Source organism: Phacochoerus africanus, chromosome 2 (assembly GCF_016906955.1).
Source record: "Phacochoerus africanus isolate WHEZ1 chromosome 2, ROS_Pafr_v1, whole genome shotgun sequence".
In the NCBI taxonomy this organism is placed as follows: domain Eukaryota; kingdom Metazoa; phylum Chordata; class Mammalia; order Artiodactyla; family Suidae; genus Phacochoerus; species Phacochoerus africanus.
In genome coordinates this window covers 239,862,274-239,887,975 of record NC_062545.1, presented here as the reverse complement: position 1 = coordinate 239,887,975, position 25,702 = coordinate 239,862,274, and the positions used below count along the sequence as shown (strand labels likewise).

The 25,702-nt window shown below is 36.8% G+C and overlaps 1 protein-coding gene across 4 annotated transcripts in view; it reads right to left on the bottom strand.

Annotated features, from left to right (window-relative positions):
* Positions 1-25,702, bottom strand: part of ZCCHC7 (zinc finger CCHC-type containing 7) — a 248,274-nt gene that overhangs the window by 156,310 nt on the left and 66,262 nt on the right. For 3 of the 4 annotated variants that reach the window (XM_047767945.1, XM_047767944.1, XM_047767946.1), the window contains exon 3: positions 20,650-20,718. The exons of the other annotated variant lie outside the window; for it this stretch is intronic. In XM_047767945.1, coding sequence (XP_047623901.1) covers positions 20,650-20,718 — 69 coding nt within the window. The remainder of the gene's footprint in view (positions 1-20,649; positions 20,719-25,702) is intronic. 4 annotated transcript variants of the gene reach the window in all.

The following is a 25,702-nucleotide window of genomic DNA, read 5'->3' as shown; positions in this document are numbered from 1 at the left end:
CTTTTAAAAATAAGAATTCCGGTTCCTAAATCCATCTAAAATACAGTAAAAACAAAGGCTTTGTGAGATACCAGTGCTCACAAAGTCACATATTTAACATGTACTCTTACATATACTCCTATTTTAAATGTTACCTCAACAAATTTACAGAGTTTCTCTGCAGACAGCAAATTAGAAGTTGTACATAAGTAAGGAAAACAAAAAACCCTACAGAAGAATATAATGACAGATATTAGGGGGAAAAAAAAAACTAGTTGTCAAGGGGAACAAAAAAAGCTTCAATCAGTAGAAGCCAAAAAAAAAAAAAAAAAATCAGAAAAAGCTCCTCTTTGTGGAACACTAATATATGACCCCAAATTCAAAAGTAGATATTTGCTTTCAAGGTGCCATCAAATCTAACAATTTAGAGTCTCACCCATAACAGTGATGCCCAGTAATCAAAAATAGATACAACTGTACTCAGCATACTCAATTTAAAATGCCAGAATTAGGAGTTCCCATCATGGTGCAGTGGTTAATGAATCCGACTAGGAACCATGAGGTTGAGGGTTCAGTCCCTGCCCTTGCTCAGTGGGTTAAGGATCCGGCGTTGCCGTCAGCTGTGGTGTAGGTTGCAGATGCCACTCGGATCCCACGTTGCTGTGGCTCTGGCGTAGGCCGGTGACTACAGCTCCGATTCGACCCCTAGCCCGGGAGCCTCCATATGCCGCGGGAGCGGCCCAAAGAAATAGCAAAAAGACAAAAAAAAAAAAAAAAAACCCCGCCAGAATTACAGTATAATATCACTTTTATAAAACTCCATAATTGTTAATTCTATGGCTTTATAAGGTTCCATGCAGTTTCAAGTGGCTCACATATAATAATCTCTAATGCCCCAAATCCTGTGACATGTAATTTTATTACCCCTATTTTACAGATCTAGAAACTGAGACTGAGATGTTAAATTACTTGCCTGAAATCAGAAAATTAACAATATACACATAAACACGCATGAATCATATTACACAGGTGAAACAGAATTTCAGACCTGAAACTGTTAACTGCAGTTACCTCCATGTGGTGGAAACAATAGTGATATTTATATCCTACCTTGTGGCTTTTTAAAAAAAATTTATTTACAGAACATTTTGCAATTTAAAAAAATGAAAGAAACAGAAGTAGAATTCTGCTTCTGATAATGATAGAGCAAGCAAGCTCAAATCAGATTAATTACCTTATAGAAAACAATTATAAACTCTGTACGAAATACAAAAAAACAATTATACTTCAGGGTTTTATTCACAACCATAAAGTCGCCATGAACACAATTAGCAAATGCTGAACCACTGTACCTAGAGGAAATACACAGCTGACTCTGAACAACGATGGGGGTTGAGGGTGTTAAACCCCCAGAGTCAAAAAAGCCATGTAACCCTTATAGTGTGTCCTCCACACACACTGTTCCTCTGTATCCACAGTTCCCCCCTGTCAGCAGATACAACCAACTGCAGATGGTTTTGAACTATAGTATTTATTACTGAAAAAAATCTGTGTATAAGTGGACCCACGCAATTTAAACCTGTGTTGTTCACAGGTCAACTGTGGGCGTGCACGCGCGCACACAAACACACACACACACACACACACACACACACACACCCCTCACACAGATTATAACCTTATACTCTATAAAAACAACTCATCCTTTATTCTTCATTTTACAAAAGAGAAAACAAAGTTTAGAGGTAGTTAAGTGATCTGCCTTAGGCTGGCCTACAAACAAGTGCCAGAATTGGGTTTCCAATTCCGTCCAACTGGCCCCAGAGCTGGAGCACCCTGCACTACATTGCACTGCCCCTTACCGTCTCCATCCTCTGGTCACCACGTATGAAAGTTGAAACCAGAAGGCAGAGCACTGTCCACCTGACTTCGGCTGGGAGTACGTGTTTCAAACAAATTTTTGCTGCTCTGAACATGTCTTCAAAAGCACAGTGATAATTAATTTGGGGGTTCCAAATAAAATGTAGTGAGTAGGTGAAATCCCAACTACAGAATCATAAATGGTAGGAACTGACTATATATGAAGGCACTAGAAAACAATCAAAAGAAAACAAAATGGAGGGAGATAAGTTAATACCTGGAAGAGAACAGCGTTGGGTTAGTTTCCAATTTTTATAGCTCTTTATCTGAAGTTATCACCAATCAATAATTTTGGCAGTGAGCATGGGAGAAAAGGAGTATAACTAAAGCTTTGATAAAAAAAAAAATTGCTGTCTTATTGGCTAAAGAATCAGAGGTCAGAGACTGGGGCTACTAGAGTAGCTAGAAAGTGGGAGGGGAATTCTGGACACTAGAGTCAGGGGGAGGCAGCCCAAAATTCTATAAAGTCTGACCAAAACATATAACTGACCAATGAACTACACATACATGGAACACTCTCCAAACAGCCCAGCTAAGGCAAAAAAGGACTAAAGGGATACCTGCTGTGGTCAGTTGCAAGAAAAATAAACTGTGAAGTTTAGATACAGTCAAGGCAGCTGCAAAATTTAGAGAGGAGGAGGGAGGGAAAGAAAAAAACAGTCTTCAGAGGAACATGATAGAATCTAAAGTCTCTACAATGGGAGTTCCCGCTGTGGTGCAAAGGGAGCAGTGATGTCTCTGGAGGGCTGGGAGTCACATTCCAATCCCTGGCCCGGCACAGTGGGTCAAGGATCCGGCATTGCTGCAGCTGTGGCACAGAGAGCAACTACAGCTCGGATCTGATCCCTGGCCGAAGAGGTCCATGTGCGGCAAGGCAGCCAAAAAAAAACAGTCTCTACAATGTATCACTCACAAAGTCTAACAAAACAGCCCCAAATTACTAGACAGAAAATGTTACCTATACTGGAAAGAGGAATCAATGGAGACTGACCTGGATGATCAAGATGTGGGAATTGGCAGATTAGGATTCTAAAGTAGTTATTAATACTACACTTCTCTGAAGGTAAACCGAAATATGCCTGCACACTTCCAGTTTCTGGTCCTGCATATAAGGAGCTTAAAAGTCATTACTCCATCTTAATGACAAGTAAAAAGCTGAACAAACCAATATATCAACAGCTCATCTTGGATCCATCAAAAAAATGAAGGGCAAATCAATGCCCCAGAAATTGGAGAGATATATAGGCAGATACAGAGTTTCATAATTTATCAGTGTAGAAACCTCTGAAGAACAAGTCACAATGTAGGAAAACCTAAACTATAGTTGATGACTTAACTGGACACTCAGTTTAGACAAGTCTGAGAGGTAAAAACTTGGCACCCAGTCATAAGGAAGTCCCCACACTTTTGTGTGTTTTACCTTCAGGAGCTCTACCAGGCCCTTATATATTGAAGAAATTCAAATATTAAATATTGAAGAAAAATCCCGTCATATTTCTGGCAGGGGGAGGGGTAAAGGAACCATTTTGAAACGTACCAGAGCATTCTACTCTTCTTAAGACCTGCTCCTGGAAGAAACAATTTCACTAGTGCCTAATATGCTGGAGTTTTATCAGAGCTCACTTACCTGGAGGGAAATACCTAACTCCAGATCCCTCTAGTTATCCTGTCCCATCTAAGGGGGTAGAAAAAAAAAATCCTAAGAAGCACTAGTGGCATTCACAGACCAGGGGGACAGACTCACCAAAAGACAGATCTAATCTAATGTTTACCCAATATATTATGCCCAACTTTTGACAAAACAAAAACACCAAACCGCTAAAGTGCTGTAATAAATATTTGTTTGTTTGTTTTTGGCCATGCCCACAGCATGTAGAAATTTCCAGACAAATCCACACCACAGCAGTAACCAGAGCCGAAGCAGTAACGACCCCGGACCCTTAACCTGCTGAGCCACCAGGGAAATCCCCCTAACACATTTAAGAAAGTAAAGAACACAATTTGAAGAGACTGAACAACCAAGTCAGATATGGTAGGAATGTTAGAAATATCAGACTAGGAATTTTTTTAAACTATAATTAATATGCTAAGGACTTGAATGGAAAAAGTAGATACCCATCAAAAACAGACTGATTGCAGACAGGTGGAAATTCTAAAAAAGAATAAAAAAAAATACTATAGACAAAAAATACAGTAAGAGAAATGAAGAATGCCTTTGATGGGTTTGTTAAAAGACTGGACATGCTAAGGAAAGAACTTCTGAGCTTGGAGATGTCTCAGCATAAACCTGCAAAACCGAAAAGCTAGAGAAATAAAAATGGGGAAAAAAGAACAAAATATCTAAGAAATGTGAAACTACTACAAAGATAAAAAAGTACTCAGAATGAAACCAAGGGGCAAAGGCAATACAATGCAGCAAGGATAGTCTTTTCAAGGGTGTTGAAAACACTGATCATCCACTTGCAACAAGTGAATCTACAAACAGATCTTACACTCTTCACAAAAAACAATTCAAAATGTATCAAAGACCTAAATGTAAAACACAAAACTATAAACTCCTTCGAGGATAATACAAGGAAAACTTAGATGAACTTGAGCATAGTAATAAAATTTTAGATACAACACCAAAGGCGCAATCCATGAGAGAAAAAATTAATTAGCTATCTTCGTTATATTAAAAACTGCTCTTTGAAAGACAAAGTCAAGAGAATGAGAAGACAAGCCATAAACCAGAAGAAAACATTTGTAAAAGACACAGGTGATAAAGTACTGCTACCCAAAAATATGTAAAGAACTCTTAAAACTCAACAATATGAAAACAAATAACCCAATTTAAAAAATGGGGAAAAGGTCTTAACTGATACCTCACCAAAGAAGATATAAAGGCGGCATGTAAGCATATGAAAAGATGTTCAATATATGTCCACTGGGGAACTGCAAAATAAAACAACAATGAGATATCACTACACACCTATTAGAATGGCCAAAATCTAGAACACTGACGCACTAAATGTTGACAAGGATATGGTGCAAGAGAAACCCTCATTCATTGTTGGCTGGAATGCAAAACGGCATAGAGATTTTGGCAGGGGAGTGAACTATCGTGTATGATTCTATATGATACTACAATTGTAGAGATATATTATTATACATTAGTACACAAAAATGTACACTATCAAGAGTGAACCCTAATGTAAACTATGGGTTTGGGTGACAACATATGAGTCTAGGTTCACTGACGGTAAAAAATGTACCACTGTGGTACCATCAGATGTTGAAAGGTTATGTGTATGTGTATGTGAAGGGGGGTGGGGAGATAGGGAATATATGGAAATTCTCTGTACTTCCTGCTCAACAATACTATGAACCTAAAGCTGTTTTAAAAAATAAAAGTTCAGGAGTTCCTGTTGTGGTGCAGTGGTTAACGAATCCGACTAGGAACCATGAGGTTGCGGGTTCGGTCCCTGCCCTTGCTCAGTGGGTTAACGATCCGGCGTTGCTGTGAGCTGTGGTGTAGGTTGCAGACGCGGCTCGGATCCTGCGTTGCTGTGGCTCTGGCGTAGGCCGGTGGCTACAGCTCCGATTCGACCCCTAGCCTGGGAAACCTCCACGTGCCGCAGGGGCGGCCCAAGAAATAGCAAAAAAAAAAAAGACACACAAATAAATAAATAAATAAAAGTTCATTACTTTTTAAAATGCTTGAAATAATTAAACTGATAGTAAATTACAGCACAGAAATAGAAACCACACACACACACAAAAGGAAATTTTAAAACTGAAAGATACAATACCTGAATTTTTTTTTTTAAATCACTTAATGGACTAAACATCAGTTTGGAGGTGATAAGGAAAAAAAGCCAGTGGGCATGAAGAAAGATCAAGAGAAATTACTCAACCTGACAAACAGACAAAGAAAAAAGATTTTTTAAAAATAGAGCAACGTAAGCTGTGAAACACCGCAAAAAAAAATGGAGTATAAAAAAATGAAGAAATAATGAGTAAGTTTCTCAATTTAATAAATTTCAATGACCTCTTACCAGTATAAACACAAAGAAAACCACAAATAAGCACATCACATAGTCAAACTCCTGGGAAGTAAAAGAGAAGATCTTAAATGAAGCTAGAGAAAATGACACATAACATACAGAAAACAATATAAATGCCCACTGACATCATCAAAATGACAGAACACACAGTAGAAAGAAATAAAACACTAAAAGAAAAAAAGTTGTGTAGGAAATAAAACACTACAAGAAAAAGTTATTAAATAAGACCATATATATTGCCAAATATATCCTTTAAGAATGAAAGCTATCTTACATTTCCAGCTATGATGGCATAATAAGGACCATATATATCCACTAGCCTACTCCAAACAGTAAGAAAATAACACACAATATATGAAACACACTTTCAGACACAGAATAACAGGAAGGGCAGAATAATGAGAAGGAAAAGAGAAGAGGTGAATCTTAACAGTAGCTTAAGCTAATTGTGTTGAAGTTTCCAGCCCAGAGTTTAGGGAGGGATGGCCACACCAGTGCACATCTGTCCCACGGAGTTAAAGAGACAGACCACAGAGTTTCAACAAGTCAAAGTGGCTAGAATTTCCAGGATAAAATAATAGAGAGGAAGGGCCTACCCAGAGAGAAAGTTCCACATCCCCACGGAATGGTTTCATCAAGTTTTTAGTTAAATACTAATTTGCTTGTATGTGGGGAAAATACCCAAGTCAGGGGAAAAAAACCAATTATGTGCAACTTAGAAGAAATCACTTATATATAAGACAAGTATAGGTTAAAAATAAAAAGACAATTAAAAAAAAAAAAAAAAGATGGCATCTAGGAGTCCCCATCATGGCTCAGTGGTTAATGAATCCAACTAGGAACCATGAGGTTGAGGGTTCGATCCCTGGCCTCGCTCAGTGGGTTAAGGATCCGGCGTTGCTGTGAGCTGTGGTGTAGGTCACAGACAAGGCTTGGATCCTGTGTTGCTGTGGCTCTGGTGTAGGCTGGTGGCTACAACTCTAATCAGACCCCTAGCCTGGGAATCTCCATATACGTATGAGGGAGCAGCCCTAAAAAAAGACAAAAAGACAACAACAACAGCAAAAAAGATGGCATCTAAATATGAATCAAGTGAAAGCTAGAGTGGCTGGCTATATTAGAAAAAGTAGATTGCAGAACAAAGAACATTGACAAAAACAGAGAGAAACATTTAATAATGACAAAGGAATCAATTCATCACAATGTAATAATCCTAAGAACAAGTATTCAAAATACATGAATTAAAAACTAAGAAGACTGAAAGGGGAAAAAAAAAAATCAATAAATCCACTACTTTTAAAGCAAGACTTCAAAAATCCTCTCTTGACAATTGATTCAAAAAAAAGCAGTTTTAAAAAAATTAGTAAAGATTCAGAAGATTTGAACAACACTATCAAGCAACTTCATGTATTGACTTGTATAAAAGCTATCTGCTCAGAAAAAGTGGGCTCCTTTAGTAAGGACTTGAAAAGAAATGTGCATGGGTCATTAAGACAGACTTTTGTTCTGGACCAAAGCAAGTCTCAATAAAAGAATTTAAGATTTAAAAGAATTCAACTCATACAAAGGTTGTCTCTACCACAGTAGAATTAAATCCCCAAAAATGTGAAGATTAAACAACACCTCTCTGTAACTCACTGGCTACAGAAACAAAAACCATAAGAGAAATCAGAATATATTTTGACCTGAGTAAAAATGAAAAGGTAACCTAAAAAAACTAGGGGAATAAAGTTAAAGTAGTTCCTAGAGGAAAAGTGAAAGAATTAAATATTATAGTAAAAGAAGAAAAAGGTCTCAAATCAATGACAGGACCGTTCATCCTAAGAAATCAGGAAAATGACAAAGTCAAGTCAAATGGTCCTTTTTAAAAAAAAGTTCAATAAAATGAGAAATCACTAAACCAACTGATTGGAAAAGAAGACAGATGCAAATTACCATTGTTAGCAATGAAAGAGGAGATATCACTACAGACGTTACATACCTTTAAAGAGTAATATTTAGTGAATGCTAAAAACAAATGACCAAAAAAAAAAAAAAGTCACAACCAAATGGGCAAATTTGTTGAAAGACAAACTACCAAAATTTAATCAAGAACAAAGAGATGAAGTCAACTGTCCCTGCATCTATTAAAGAAAATGAATTCATGATTTAAAACTTTCATATAAAAGAAAACTCCAGGCTCAGAAGACTTAACGAGTGAATTCTGCACAAATTCCTTAAGAATTGTACAGAAATCTACAAAAAATGTGTCCAGAAATTGAAGAGAACACTTCCCAACTCACTTTATGAGGTCAGCATTATCCTAATTCAAACCAGACAAATGACATTAGATGAAAAGAATGTTACAGCCAATATCCCTCCTGAACACAAATGCAAAAACGGGGCGGGGGGCGGGGGGGTGTTTGTTTTACCTCTGTTCATGCCATTTTTTTTTTTCTTTTTATGGCTGCACCTGTGGCATATAGAAGTTCCTGGGCTAGGGGTCAAATCAGAGCTGTATCTACGGCCTACGCCACAGCAACACTGAATCTGAACCACATCTGCCATCTATGCCATGGCTTGTAACAATGCCAGATCCTTAACCCACTAAGTGAGGCCAGGGATCAAACCCATATCCTCATGGACACTATGTCAGGTCCTTAACCTGCTGAGTCACTACAGGAACTCCCAAATTCAAAAACTTTCTAAAATGTAAGTAAAATGATTCCAGAAATATATAAAATTAATAGTATGTCATGAATAAGTGGACTTTATCTCATAGGAATTCAAGGGTGGTTTAATCAATGCATTTCACCATTTTAAGCATGACCCAAATGATATTTACAAAACCTTTAAAAAGAACACTGCATGATCATCTCTGTACACAGGAAAAAATAAATCCTGTAAAAAATCCAATGCCATTGCTAATAAAAGCCCTCAAACTAAGAAGAGAAAGGAACTACTTCAACATGATAAAGGGCATCTATAAAAACTCCACAGCTAATCTCATAAGTATTGGTAAAAAAAGAACTCCTTCACTTCAAGATCAGGAAGAAACCAAGAATGTATGTTCTCACCCTTTCTATTCACTATTTTCTGGAGGTCCTGATTCAGTACAATTTCACAGAGTAAAAAGTATAGAAATAAACTCCAACTTACACGGTCAATGGACTTTCACAAAGGTGCCATGATAAATCAAAGGAGGATAAATTCCTTTTTCAAAAAATGGTCCTGGGGAGTTCTAAGATAGTCTCTTCAAGAAGTGGTGCTGGCAGGAGTTCCCATCGTGGCTTAGCAGTTAACGAACCTGACTAGCATCCATGAGGACACGGGTTCGATCCCTAGCATTGCTCAGTGGGTCAAGGATCCGGTGTTGCCGTGAGCTGTGGTATAGGTCACAGACATGGCTCGGATCTTGTGTTGCTGTGGCTGTGGCATAGGCTGGCAGCCATAGATCGATTAGATCCCTAGCCTGAGAACCTCCATATGCTGCAAATATGGCCCTGAAAGAGACAAAAAGACAAAAAGACAAAAAAAAAAAAGCAGTGCTGGCAAAAATAAATTCAAAACAGCTTAAGGACTTAAACATAAGATAAGACACTATGAAACTTTTAGAGGATAACAGAGGCAAAACTTTCTCTGACATAAATTACACAAATGTTTTCCTAGGCCAGTCTCCCAAAGCAATAGAAATAAAAACAAAAATAAACAAATGGGACCTAACAAACTCCCCAGCTTTTGTACAGCAAAGGAAACCATTAAAAAAATAAATAAATAAACAAAAAGACAACTTAAGGAATGGGAGAAAATACCTGCAGGCAATGCAACCAACAAGGGTTTAATCTCCAAAATATACAAACAGTTCATACAACTTAACAATGGGGGGAAAAAAAAAAAACTCAATCCAAAAATAGGCAGACCTAAAAAGACATTTCTCCAAAGAAGACAAATAGAAGGCCAGTAGGCACATGAAAAAATGCTCGATATCACTAATTATTAGAGAAATGCAAATCAAAACTAGAACGAGGTACCACCTCACACCAGTCAGGAATGGCTATCACTAATGAGTCTACAATAACAAATGCTGGAGAGGGTGTAGAGAGAAGGGAACCCTCCTGCACTGCTGGTGAAACATACATTGGTATAACCACTTTCGAAAACAGTATGGAGGTTCCTCAGAAAACTAAATATAGAACTACCATATGACCCAGCAATCTCACTCCTGGGCATATATTCAGACATAACTTTCATTCAAAAAGATACGTGCACCCTATGTTCATCGCAGCACTATTCACAATAGCCAAGACATGGAAACAACCTAAATGTCCATCGACAGATGAATGGATTAAGAAGATGTGGTACATAAACATTGTGGAATATTACTCAGCCATAGAAAGGAACAAAACAATGCCATTTGCAGCAACAGGGATGCAATTTGAGATTCTCATACAAAGCAAAGTAAGTCAGAAAGAGAAAGACAAATATCATATAAGGTCACTCACATGTGGAGTCTAAAATAGGGCACAAATGAACCTATCTACAGAATAGCAATAGACTCAGACATGGAGAACAGACTTGAAGTTGTCAAGGAGGAGGTACTGGGAGTTTGGGGTTAGTGGATGCAAATTAATACATTTAGAATGGGTAAGCAATGAGGTCCTACTGTAGAGCACAGGAAACTCTATCCAATCTCTTGTGATAGCACATGATGGAAGATAATATGAGAAAAAGAATGTATATGTATGACTGGGTCACTCTGCTACAGAGTAGAAATTGGTTCAAGATTGTAAATCAACTATACTTTAATTTAAAAAATACAAAACAAAAACAAAAAAATGGTCCTAGGGGAGTTCCCTGGTGGCCTAGTAGGTTAAGGATCCAGCATTGTCACTGCTGTGACTCTAGATTCTGCTGTGTCATGGGTTTGATCCCTGGCCCAAGAATTTCCTCATGCCACGTGTGTGTGGCGGAGGGGAATCCTAGGACAAATAGAAAAAAATGCAAATAAATTAATCTCAACTTTTTCCTCCTAGTGCATACAAATTTTAACACAAGATGAATCATAATGTAAAGCTGAATATTATAGAACCTCTAGAGTATCTTAGGGCTAGGGATTTAAAAAAAAATGGGAAACAAAGAGGATGTGTCATAAAGGGTAAAACTGAAAAGTTATTAAAATATAAAATTTTGAAAGACATGGTTAAGAAAATGAAAAGACATGGGATTTCCCTGGTGGTCTAGTGGTTAGGATTCAATCCTTTCACTAATGGGGCCAGGGTTCAATCCCTGGTCTGAGAACTGAGAGCCCAGATCAAGCCACTGTACGCTGTGGCCAAAAAAGAAGGGGAGGGGAGGGAAGGGAGGGGAAGAGAGGAGGAGAGGAGAAGTGAAGGGAAGGGAGGGGAGGAGGGGAGGGAAGGGAAGACAAGCTATAGATTGGGAGAAAATAACAGTAAAATAATCTGATATAATACTTTTATCTAGATCTGTAAAGAACAGTTACAATTCAATAATAAGATCACAAACAGCTCAATTTAAAAATAAGTAAAAGATCTGAACAGAAAATTCACCAAAAATGTATACATGTCAAACATGCACATTAATAAAACATTCAACATCAACAATCATTGGCAAAACTCAAACTGAATCATAATGAGATATCACTACATATATACCACTATAGCTAAAATTTTAAAATATGACAATACCAAGTGCTGACAAACTGTTGAGCACCTGCAATTCTTATCTTGCTCTAGGAATAAACAATGGTAGAGCCTGTTGGGAAAACAGTGTGGTAATTTTTTAATAATTAGATGGGTACTTAACATATGAGCAAGCAAATGCACTCCTAGGTATTTACCCGAGAGAAAAACCTTTATCATTTAAAGACCTATACACAAATGTTTAAAACAACTTTATGCATAATAGCCAAGAACTGTAAACAACCCAAATGTCCATCAACTGGTAACTAAACAAACTATAGTGCAACCAATCAATGGAGTACTATTCAGCAATAACATCCAAAAAATGGTCGCATCTCAAGAGCATTAAGTAAAATAAGTCAGACAGAAGGCTACACATTGTCTAGTTCTCCACATGAAATTCTGCAAAAAGCAAAACTACCAAGGCAGAAATCTGACTAGCAGCTACCAGGGAATAGGGATGTGGGGGGTCTACTACTACAAAGGGGTATGAGGATATGTTTTGGGATAATATAAATTCTTTTCATCTTGATTCCAGTGGTGGCTATAAAACTATATACATTTGTCAAAATTCATCAAACTGTTCACCTAAAAGAGTGAATTTCACAATATTTAAATTTTACTTCAATAAATGCATCCTCTCCCCCCCAAAATGGAGGAAGGCAAGATACTTTTTTCAGATAAGTGACAACTAAGAGAATTCATCACCAGCAGACCTGCATTTCAAGAATGATAACAGAAGTTCTTTAGGCTGAAGGGAAAAGATACCAGGTACTTCAGAAAGCCACGAAGAACACCAGATTTTGTAAATAAACAGGTAAAATTTTTAAATGTATTTTTTCCTAAGTTTTTAAAAATATATATGACTAACATAAAAATCACAGTATTTTATTGTAGAATTTTAGTAAAAACACATGTACTATATATGACAACTACAGCATAAAGGACTAAGGAGAAGGAAGGAATAAACAGAACTACACAGCTGCACAAACCCATGCTCAGCTCAGAATAATTATTTTCTCTAAAAAGTGTTGAGTAGCACCTGGATTACTTCATTTAATTAACCCAAAATCCCTTTGAGAGAAGTATTAATAGCACTGTTTTACAAATGAGGAAGCTAAAGCTTGGTGAAGTTACACAGCTTGTCCAAGGTCAAAGAGCCCAAAGCAATAAGTGGATCTGGGACTAGACCTGGGTTCATCTGACTCTGAAGCTGATGATTTGTTCAAAATACCACTCTGCTCTTCTTAGTTATCCCCCTGTGTTCTGGAGAGTTCAATAAAAGCACGGGTTATATAAAAAACTATTTTTGGATCCTTTATAAAACCGCTTAAATAGCTGTCTATAACTTACATCACTGTTTCTTTTTTAAGAATTCAAATGACAAATTTCCAATGCCCCAAGAAGTTATTTTTCATCAAAAGAAATCATATTCAACCACTTGCTCACACATGCTAAACACTACCATGGATCCATATGGTCCCTACTCCCAAGAAGTTTACAGACATAATACAATGTATATATACATAAATAACCATGAAATAAGGTAAAGAGTAATGTGCTTCTCTTTGATTAAACAAAAAACCATAGAACTCATATTTCTCTTTGCTTTGACTGCCAAGGCTAAGAGCTACATTTAATGCTCATGTACAATAATCATTTCACCTCAGACTTCTAGAAGACGGAAATTTATCCGACCTTTTTATTCCATGACTTTCTATTTAATTATCCTAGTATACAAGCATCCTATCTCTATCTTCTATCTCAAATCCTTTTGTGGAAGTAGGCAGAATACATAATATAAACAAACAAGTAAAGAAGGATTGGATTAATAACACAAAGTGAATCCAATGAATGCAAATCCTTATCTTTACATAGTATACCAGAAACATCCTAGGTTGGTTGGAGGATCAAATGTAGCAGTCTGTTAAAAGTACATGGAAAACTGGAATTCTAGAAACATTTATGAATGTTAGTCCTATTTCTATCCCCTCTACTTTCCATACATATTACAAGTTCTTAAAACCCACGCTGGATTTATAATTCAGAACGTGTAAGTGAAATGACAAATGAAAATGAGGTATGGCTGAGTAAATGGTGTTTTCAAGGACCAATGCAATGCAAATAACGTGAGTTTTGTATAGCTTCTTTGTTTCTATAGCTTTGGAGGGAGGCGGTGAAGAGCACTAGACTAACAAAAGTAGTGGCTCGGAAGCACTACCATAACTCTGCCCTTTTCACATCCTGTGCATGGTAATTTGTTAGTGCCTCTGCAATGATATCTGCCAAATCTTTAAGTGCCCTATGATGCATGTCATTGGGACCTGCTGATTTAAAAGCATTCAACTTTTTCAAGTAATGCTGGACCACTTGATTCTCCAGTCAGTTTTGGCTTCTCTCTTGCCATTCAGAATTTCTAGACAAAAAATGATCATGTTATCTCAGAAGTTGTGTTCTTGATGAACATAAATAAAAGAGGAAGACTGTTAAATATATCTATTAGCTTTCCTCTTCAAGAAAGGTCTAATATTTTTGTTTGCTTTCTTCTATTGGCAAGGCAGCAGATCCTTAGTCATTGAATGGGATCTGTTTTCCAAATATGGAAATCCAGAATATTATAATATGCTGATGATAGAAGGAGGAAGCAAAGAAGTGGAAGGGCACTTTTGCACATTACCTTTTGTCCCTTTTTCTCTTTGATATTGTCCCTCCCACTTCAAGTCAAGGAATGGCTAGGAACTCACTGTACTATAAAAATGATGCTATAAAGAGAACAATGGATAGAAATGTCCCTTTTCTACCACTAAGAAGCCAGAAGACCTAAAAAGGTCAACTTCTCTGGACTGTTTTTTTTTTTTTCCACCTATAAAATAAAGAAATTAAGCCAGAGTACCACCAATATTTCCTGCAGTTAAAAAATACAATGAATTCAAAACAAAAGTTACAGAAGAATGCAATGATACTCTTGTCCTCCAAAGATCTTTCTAATGCCCATTAGAGCCCATCTTCCTTCCACTGGCCCTCCCATACATTCAAATACAATTAAAATTCCTACTCCTACATTGATTAAGGAGTAACTCACAAAGTCTAAATAAGACATTTGCATTTTTAAAAAGACCAGCCACACGCATTTCTTTCTCTCTCTTTTTTTTTTTTTTTTTTTTTTGCTTTTTAGGGCTGCGTCTACAGCATGTGAAGGTTCCCAGGTCGAATCGTAGCTACAGCTGCCAGCGTACGCCACAGCCACATTAACATCAGATCCGAAACGTGTCTGGGACCTACACCACAGCTTACGGCAATACCAGATCCTTAACCCACTTAGCGAGGCCAGGGACTGAACCCGCAACCTCATGGTTCCTAGTTGGATTCATTTCCACTGTGCCGCGGAAACATTTTTAACGAACAGCAATTGGTGGATGGTACAGTCTTGGGAGGGGGGGGAATTTTGAGCAGAGAGCATCCCAATGGTTCCCTTTTGGTCTGCTTATCTTACATTGTTGTTCCCTAATTACATTTCCAACTCCATTTTCTAAAATGCATAATGTATAGAAACAGCAATAAACACTCCAATTTTTTATCTAGGTTTTAATTTTTTCCTTTTCATCTGGCTCCTGCTTCTATCTTCAAACACCAAGGCTTCCAAGAAGTAAAACAGCCAGTATTGCAAGACTCAGTAATGTAGCTGCACATTAGTCATACTTTCCTCATCATGAGGTCTTAACATACACACACAATCACTGGGAGAATAATGGAAATAGGAAGCATGTGGAGTGGGGACTGGAAATGATGGAGAAGAGCCAGGATTATTGCTTTCTAAGATTTATTATGGGGAAGGAATATGGGAAAAGAACGAAAAGTAATAAATGAAAGGGAAAGCATGGAGTCAGCTCCAACGAAAACAACAAGTAATATAGAAATAAAGTAGAAATGAGGCTTGGATACAGCTGGAAAGTTATCTATTATATGTCGGGGGTTGTTTGGTTTTTTGCTTCCTTTGTTTTACTTTTTAAAAACAATATACAGTAAAGAATAGAAAAAAAGTAGAATTGAGGATAATAAAAAGGCAGAAGCAAAAATGAAGAAGAAAACAGAGAGAGAAATGATGAACAGAAATGGAATCAGAAAAACAGAACAAAGAAAGAGAGGATTACGAATGAGAAGCAAGAATAAGAGAATATACCATCCAGTTAGAGAAAGACTATGAAGGATTCTAAAACGGTGGTGCACAAAAGGGAAAGCAGAAGTGGGGAGCAGAGTAAAGGAAGAAAAAGAAACAGTAAAAACCAAGAATGAGGGAGAACAGCAAAAACAAAACTAAGAGGAATCAGAAACAGCTGGGTTACAAACCAGCAGCATGTGTCTTTTTGTTTTGCTTTTTGTTTGTTCTTTTAAATAGGAACATAAAGTGGTGAGAGATCATGATAAAGAACATCACCATCTGGGGCATGTTTTCATTGGTCTCTTAATGTACTGGAGGAAACAGAACCCCAAAAAGAGAATGTGGGTGGGGAGGAGAGAGTGAGGCCAATGTGACAGCAACAGGAAGCAATAGAAAATGAGCCCGTGGGTAGACAGCTATAGGATACAGGTGGTAAGCAGGAAGTTTCAGACTATTCTGAGCACAGGACAGGCAAAAAGAAAAAGAATTTCATAAAGCAAGGAAAATATGAAAAACAAACACACCCAGGGGAAATAATTGATTCAATGTTTAAAAAAAAAAAAGATAAAACATGGGTCTTTGATGTTTCTTGTTTCATCCTATCAACTGTCCTATCCAATAACCCACTCGGGTTTTACTCAATTCTTTCTCACTTATCTTTCTGATTTATTTCCTTTCTCCCTACTCCCTGAGATATCATACTAAACATTACAGAGTATGCAAAGTTTGAGCTGGCTCTGCCCTCAGGAACTCCCAATTAAACAGAGGACTCAGATAAGTACAAATCACTTCAAATATGCCTTTTGCAAGTACCCCAAATGAAAGTACATTTTGGCCCTCTACATTCATAGGCTCTGCACCCGCAAACATGGAGGGCCAACTACAAGATCTGAGCATCCAGATTTTGGTATCCACGGTGGGTTCTGAACCATCCATAGCCAATACCAAGGGATGACTACAATCTTTCCTCTAACTGAATGCTTTCTCTCTTATGGCTCCTACCACCTTCTACCTTGTACAACAGTTATCCCTTTCCCCCCCTTTTTTGTCTTTTTAGGGCTACACCCACAGCATACAGAGGTTCCCAGGCTAGGGGTCAAATCAGAGCTGTAGCCACCAGCCTACAGAGAGCAGTTTATAGCCTACAGCTTAGAGAGTTTGAGTTTATTCATATACATACTTCTTTGAACTATCTATTCCTGGCATTTCCTTTTTCTCTAAGGTTGTTAGTCTTTTATTTAATTGTAAGAATGTTTCTACAATAAGGAATAATGGTAATTGCTACCATTTACTGAGTGTTTACTATGTGCCAGTTGGCTATATGCTTTTTTTGGGGGGGGGGGGTCTTTTTTTCCAGAGGCTTATAGAGGTTCTCGGGTTAGGGGTTGAATAGGAGCTGTAACTGCCAGCCTACACCACAGCCACGGCCACAACCACCCCAGATCTGTGCCTCACCTGCGACCTACACCACACCTCATGACAATGCTGGATCCTTAACCCACTGAGCAAAGCCTGGGATAGAACCTGCATCCTCATGGATACTAGTCAGATTCATTTCCATTGAGCCACGACAGTAACTCCTAGTTATCCTTTTTAAACTACAAACTTAAGAATCAGGATTTCTCTTTTCTAGTTTTTGTACTTAACTGAATCTAGCACAATGTCTGTTCAATAGCACTGTGATTTTTAACTTGTCATTTGGGGGCCTCATGAAGAAGACAGAATTTGGCAAGATCTTAAAAGATGAGAAAGACCAAAACGGACAAATATAGAGGCACACTAGTGGAAAAAAGAAAAGAGAGAGAGAGAGCAAATAGTAGGCTGAGAAGAAAAAATAACAGCAAGTTGATTCTATGACAGGGTGGAAGTCAAGAAGGAGAAGATGAGATTGGCTAAGTTGTGGAATAGAAAAAGACAGACAGAAACCACTAGGCTGATTATGGGTTTGATATAAAATGCAATTATAGTTAAAAACTTTTTGAGACAATCAAATTTGCATCTTAGAAAGATTAGTTGCTTTAACACTATGAGAGAAAAGAAAATGAAATTCAATCTGTAAAAGATTCACTGATGAAGTGCTATTTGAGCTGGGCCTCATAGGATGACCAGAAGCTCCTCTGAGGAAAGGCTCTTCAGAAAGATGGAATTAAATGAGACATAGTATGATAACACAAAAGGGTGTAACAGATTCTGAGACTCATGAGAGGTCTCTAGTGGCTGGAAAACAAAAGAGTATTCAGAGGAAAGAGATATAAGACTTGAAAGACAGACTAAGGCTATTATGAGGGACACTATAGTTTCCTTTTTGATTACATTTTATAATTTTTAGGGAGAAAAAGCCTACATACTGCCTACAGAGTCATAACATCAAGTCATGGGTGATTCAACAATTATTCATGATGACACCGTCAATATTCCTGTTCACATATTCAATGAGACACTGCCTACAGTAGATAAGGTCTCTTCAACCGTACTTTAGAACATTTGGTTGCAATGCCAAGAGACAATCATTTCTAGTTCTCAAGGACCCAGATCTCACAGACTAGACTCCCGGAATTTTTTTTAACAAAACAGTAGATCCAGAATAGAAGAACTGCTATTATGACTTTCCAAACAGAGCAGACTACTGGTGGAAAATAAAACCATTCATTTATGGGATGAACTGTTTTAAACTGTTAGAGCAAGTCACATAACAGTGGATTCCTTGGAGTAACACACACTTAATGACAACTTTACATCTCTGAATTCATGATATTGGAAAGAATGCTGTTTTTGTTTCCTGAAAATGCTCCCTGCCTCTTTCTTCCCAAACCACACTCCATCACTCATCACAGGTTAGCATCAAGTGCTTTTAAATAACAACACTTGCAATAATGTGAACTCTGTTCTTGTTATACTTTACTATAACTTCCTGTGTCTTTGACATATTCAAGAAGTGAAACTCATGCATAGCATGTTTATATTATTCTCTCCTTAGTGAAAGCTCACAGACAATGTCAGGTCTGAAGAGATAAGAGCTGCTTCCAGGACATGAATTCTCATGAGGATTAGGCAACCACCATCTGGGGCTCTAGAGTTTATCTGTAGCAGCTGCCTTCAAAGTATCACACTAGAAGGGGGAAAAAAGTCTAATTGTAAAGTGTTTAACAACTTGCTCTACCTTGGCTTTGATTATTGTTCTGGATTGCTGTTTTTCCTCCCTTATAAGAATAAAATAAAACAGAGTGACCTCTTAACAAAACACAGCCAATTTAAAAGTGCTATGTACTCAAATTACAAGCACATCACGCACTTAAGTTTTCTTAGCATGTTAAAATATTTAACAATATGAATTTTAATAATTACCCAGTCATTTTAATAATTACTCAAAAACTACCTAATATCATTAATAAGAGCTTAATCCTTCAAAAAAAGCAGATACTATAATTTTTTTAATTTCTACTTAGACAAATAGGTTATAGATTTTAACTATTTAACAACATCCCAGATTATCTTAGGGGGATTTCTAATGTTGTCAAATGACATTTAAATAACCTTAACACTACATTTGATTAAACAGAATATCTATAATATTTATAAATCAAATATTTATATAGAGAGCTTAAAATGAACACACTAGGGAAAAAGTTCATTTTAAATATTCAGTTTTAAGTAGTAACCTGCTAAAACTGATTAACATACTTAACTTTTATAGTGCTAAAATTGGTCATAATGAAACAAAGAGCTGGATATCAGAGAAAAACATAGCAGGAAATATAAAATGAAATATTTTCTATAAGGTATGAGTTCTTTAATAAGTCTCAAAATCACTGCACCACTAGAAATACGCCTATTTCTTAAAATTAAGTCCCCTTTCAATCAATTATTCTTTTACTTGCTGTAGAATCCTAAGTTACATGTGTTAATTTTTAATACCCTTTGGCAAAGGACTTCTCAGACAATATTACTGTTACCTCTATCAGAGATCGGGCAAAGCAGCTGCATCAACAAATACAATTCCACTCTAATAAATAGCTTTGTAAAGAAGAATTATTCTTTCACTGTTCATTCAAAATATACAACAAACCTATTTCATAGTAGACTGTGTGACCCAGAGACACAAAAGGCAGATTTGGGTAGGCCAAAATCATAAAATTGGTGGATTATAAGATTTCTGAGATATCTTCCTTAAATCTACATATACATACATTTCCAGGCCTGTCGCAAATGTTCTAGTTTCTTACAGTATGTTGATAATTTCTTTATTTGAATCAAATACGGATAACCCAAATTCAACACATCTAAAACTAAACTCACCACCTTATGACTAAACCGGCTCTTTCTCCCAAATACCCTATTTCTGTCAGTGGTAGAATCATTTTAAAAATCACCCAGATGTGTAACCTCAAAACTATCTTTCACTCCTGTCTGCATCAATCTTTTATCAAGTCATCAAACCCCGCTGACTCTTATTTCAAAATTATTTTAGCAATCTTTTACTTGTTTTCAATACTGCCATTATCAACTTAGTATGTCACCCCTCAAATTTAGGACTGAACTAGCAGTTTTGTAGGTAGTGTCTTTCTTACCTAATTCACATACACACACATATCCCACCCCTTCTTTAAAATGACATTCCTTTTCCTCCATATAGTCAGTCTTTCTATACCAGATTCTCTAGGATTCAAACTCACCAGTTTCTTTCTCCATGCAACATTCCATATTTACCCCACAGTAGTCACCTTCCCATTTGCTGAACTACTACATTAGACACAAAATAAACTGGTTTAGAGTTCCTGCTGTGGTGCAATGGAATCAGCAGCGTCTTGGGAGCTCTGGGATTTGATCCCAGGCCCAGCACAGTGGATAAAGGATACAGCCTTACCACAGTTGAGGCACAGGTCCCGCAATTGAGGTTCAGATCTGATCCTTGGCTTAGGAACTCCATATCCCACTGGGCGGCCAAAAACAAAACAAAACAGAACAAACAAACAAACAAACTGGTTTGCATCATCACATTACAAAATAATACTTTTAGTGGTATTTTTCATATATCTGAAGGAGATGCACTCTGTATTTTTCTGCAGGGCCTACAGTGGCTTATAAAATAATGGACATTTGTTGACTAAATTTTTTTTAACAAAACTATGCAGGCATTTAGGTGTGCAATACAGTGTGCTTTTTAAAATTTTGCCTTTATAAAAGATTCCAGAATGCAAGAAATCTGGGTTCTATGTCTAGAATTGCTAAGTGAGAGTAGGTAGTGACAAAGATCCAATGACAGGAGTTGTCTTGTGGTGCAGTGGATAAAAGATTCAGCGTTGTCACTGCTATGACATTGCCTTTTCGAGTCGCTGCTATGGCAGAGGTTCATTCCCTGGTCCAGGAACTTCCACATGTCACAAAAAAAAAAAAAAAAAAATCCAATGATATACAAAGATACCCTTTGAATATAGAATATAACATTAGGTATTCTTTTATAAGTGGTATTTTTTCTCTTGAATTCCCTGTATTTGTTAGAGATTCAATTTGTTGCTCAAGTGGTGGATTTATGGGATTTACATCCTTAAAACCAATTCCAGCATAATTTCACACAGAAGCCTTCCTGAAGTTAACCAGGACAACACCCATAATAAATCTTCCCTTTGAGAAGAATAAATGATCCTTGAAAGTAATAAATACATCATTTAAACTTAAAGCATGATGTCTGTGCAAGCCCAAGCTCTATCCCGATCCTCCAAATACCTCTGGAGTCTATACTAATCTAACTCCACACACCCTCTTTTACTTTTTCAGGTGTATTGCCTGAGTGCCATTACTCCAAATAGTTCAGTTCTCTATATCAAATTCCCTGTTTTCACCTTGCTTGCTTCTCTACCTTTAAGATTCTTGAGTTGCAAGGCTCTTTCCACTTAACTCTACACTACCCCCTACCATCTTAGTAAGCTCTAAAGTCTCTCATTGGGAGTTCCCGTTATGGTGCAGCGGAAACGAATTCGACTAGTATCCATGAGGATGCAGGTTGGATCCCTGGCCTTGCTCAGGGGGTTAAGGATCCATCGTGGTAGGAGCTGTGGTGTAGGTCACAGACACAGCTCAGATCCTACATTGCTGTGGCTATGGCAGAGGTCGCAGCTGTAATTCCTCTAGCCTGGGAACTCCCACATGCAGCAGATGCAGCCCTAAAAAGCAAATAAATAAATAAATAAACAAATAAATAAACAAAGTCTCTCATTGGACCTCTGTATTATCTCCTAAGTCATGGTAGAATCTGGGTTCTAACCATCATCCAATTTTCTATTCGAAATACTAACCCAATAAGACCAAAGTAATATTCCCACATATTCGAATGCCACTATGGTACAAATTAATACAGAGAGAGTAGCACTTGTCCAATTTTTAGAGCATGTCCTCAATATATCCACACTCATATGAAAACCTAACATCAAGTATAAGATCAATCAGAGTACTTAACCATGTGATGCAGGCAATTAAGTGCCAGAGGAGTTTGAAGAGCAGTATCAATGTCAGAGTATGGTTCTGAGAATCATAATGAAGACCAGAAAGGGGTTAGGCATTCAATTCAATCTTGTATTTTCAAGGTGAGGAGTATCAGGTCACAAAGGTCACATAGGAAAAACTTCAATGGAGGAGATATGATTTCAAGTAAACTTTCAAAGACTTGGACTAAGAAAAGGGGGGAAGGAAATTCTTGAAGGCAGAGAAAAGTAAAAGGATAGAAGCAATTTAATTTAATAAATATTCACAGGAAGAAAGAATTTATATATACAGTCTTTAAAGTATATATATATTCTTTAATTTACATATATGAATTCTTTACTTTTATATATATATATATATATATATATATATATATAGCAGTATTTATGCACAGGTACTGTGCTAATAAGTGCATTTCACAGGTTCTAATTCATTCCTGATGAATAACTTTTGTACTATAATAATCTCCATTCTTTATAGCACAGAAACTTTGAGGCGCACAGTGTCGAAATTGAAAGAGAAACAAACTCCTGGTCTATCTGAATCCAAAGTCCATATACTTTCTATATTCTTTCTGCCACAGAATATTTATACATCTATTTTTTTACACAACACTCAGTATCTCTTTTATCTTTAAAACTTTTCTTAAGCTGCCTTTGGACTCATAGAAAATAATTTGATTCTCATGTCTTATCACTATCATTCTTCTAAAGTGGAGCTATCAAAATTAAGAAGATATCAACCTGAGATAAGTTAATCTTGATACTTTCGACATAAATTTACATCAAACCACCATTCCCTTTTTAAGAATAGTTTTATTATCATGCTGTCACCTAATTACTAGATTTGACTACCTAGCTAATAGAACTTCTATTAATGCCAACTAAAATGTATCCTTGAACTGTCGTAAATAAATACGTCCTCCAAAAAAGGAAAAATTCAATATGACATGCCTACAAAACATGTGGCACCAAAAGGTACTGAGTTAAGGTGCCTCTCTGGTTAACATGTAAGATATTCAGATGAGTGCCTCCTATGAAACAACCCATCCATGGGCCCATCCTCAGCAAAGAATGATGCAACTATCTTCTACTTTACCATAAAAGCTGGGCACATACCAACCAATGGAAAAGAAGGGCACCTGAACAACAGGAGTAGAAAAGAAAAGTAGAAAGGGGGGGAGCAGGAAGGGAGAAAAATTATTTTGGGGTGGCTAGGGAGTTAGAAACAGAGGTGTTGGTAGTCATTCATTTGTAAGAATAATTTGTAAAAAAGGTTTGGAGAACTACAGACTAACTAAATGTACCTTCTGATCCTTGATCTATACCCAAAGAACAAGATGAATGCATAATATGGATTCTAAAGTTTAGGCTGATCTTAGCAATACAGATGAACATTCTTAAATGTCATTTAGGAATACCGCTGAGTACCTGATTCACAAATGGCATGAAAGGTACTTCTTACCTTTCAAAAAGTTGAAACAAGTGAGAAAAGAATATTCTGCACAGAGGGAAAAGCAGGAAGAAGCGATGAAGCTGGAAACAAGAAAACCTGGGGAAACAATGAGTGCTTTGGCTGATGAGGCAGAAACAAGAAAAGTCCTGAATGCTAGTGTAAGGAATAGGAAAATCAGTAGTGTGTGAGATGGACTTATATCATGGAGGAACTGAGCAAGAAGACAGCAAAATTTAAGCCAAAAATTCTTACTAAGTGCTGAGTGCCAAGCATTTTGCTATATATATGCATATATATATGCCAAAGAAACAAAGATTTCTGGAAATCCTTGCATTTAAGAATGCAAAATCTAATGAGACTAACATGCATGATCAGTTTATGTAACTATCATAAAATTCTTATACAACAGCAATATGTAGCAAGTGCTAAAGATTAATACAAAAATAATTATTTGGTGGGCAGGGCTGGAAATGATCTCACGAAGGAGTACATTTGAGCCATGCCTTGAAAAACAAACTTTCTCAGAAACAGGGGGATAGTATAGTCAGAGAATTAACTAGGTCCAGCTTTGGAGGGATTCAGTGAGACTGCAAACAAAGAAATAGATATTAAGCTAACAATAAATTACGCATTCTAAAAAAGAGGAAATGAGTAAAAGCCAGCAATTCCATTCCTAGGTATATGCTCAAGAGAATTAAAAAGGTAAACCTGCAGAAAACTTGTACACAAACGTTCATAGCAGTATTATTACGAATAGCCAAACAATGGAAACAACCCAATGTCCCTCAAAGAATAAATGGATATATAAAAAGTAGTATATTCATATAATGTAGTATCATTCAGCCAAAAAAGGGAATGAAGGACTAACACATTCTACAACATGAATGAACCTTGAAAACATTACGGTAAGTCCATAAGCCCGTCACAAAGAACCACACATTACATAAACCTATTTACATGAAATATCCAGGAAAGGCAAATCTATAGAGACAGAAAGTAGATTAGCAGTTGCCTTGGGCTAGTTTGGAGGATACTGGTGGAGTGATGCTAATGGGCATGGATTCCTTTTAGAGTGAAAATGTTTTAATATTTATTATGGTCACATAACTCTGTGAAGAGGCTAAAAACCTCTGACTTGTAAACTTAAAATATATGAATTACATCTCGATAAATCTGTTATTTTAAACTCTACTGTGGAGTATAAAAAGTTCAGTACCATTCCCCACATGTACACAATAACACACAAAGGGCTAATGCTTTGAGGGAATCTTCTAAAGAGCTTTGGAGATAAGCTTACTGCTTTGAAGGCTTGGACTAAAACCAGAACTTGTTCCTTTTTCTATCTTAGTATATATCCACCAATATCAGTACAGCTCAAATCTGTACTAGGCATATATAGTGAATACTCTATAAATACTTGTTAATTGGTACTTCATATAAAATGTTATGTGAGACAGGAGGAAAAATCTAACAGCATAAATAGATAAGCTGCAATAAGCACAAAGGTTTTTTTTTTTTTTTTAAGTTATTAGATTCTTCCTCAGTCTACAAACCTTAGCAGACTACAGTACAGGTGCATATATGCAGGTAGCTTATATCAGTCACTTTTGCCCGATCATTTAAACTAAGCTTTTTTTTAATATTTTATAGAACATAGGGAATAATTATTCTTCTGAGATGGAAATATGACTTTCTCAACACCTTTTTGGCTTAATAGATATCAAAATGAATAAATTTTCCATTTTAAGAGAATTACAGTTGATAAGAGGAATCTCATTATAATGCCTGACGGACACCGTACAAAACTATAAGACTGACCATCAGAAATTTTACATCAGAAAGTTACAAGTCCTTTCAGAAGCCATTCCACTTATTACTTATCAAACCACTTTCTCTGTCAGAATGCTTTTTTTTTTTTTTTTACTTTAAAATCTTCTGTGTGTGGGAGGGTTTAATTTGGGCAATACAAAGATGTAGTTTTC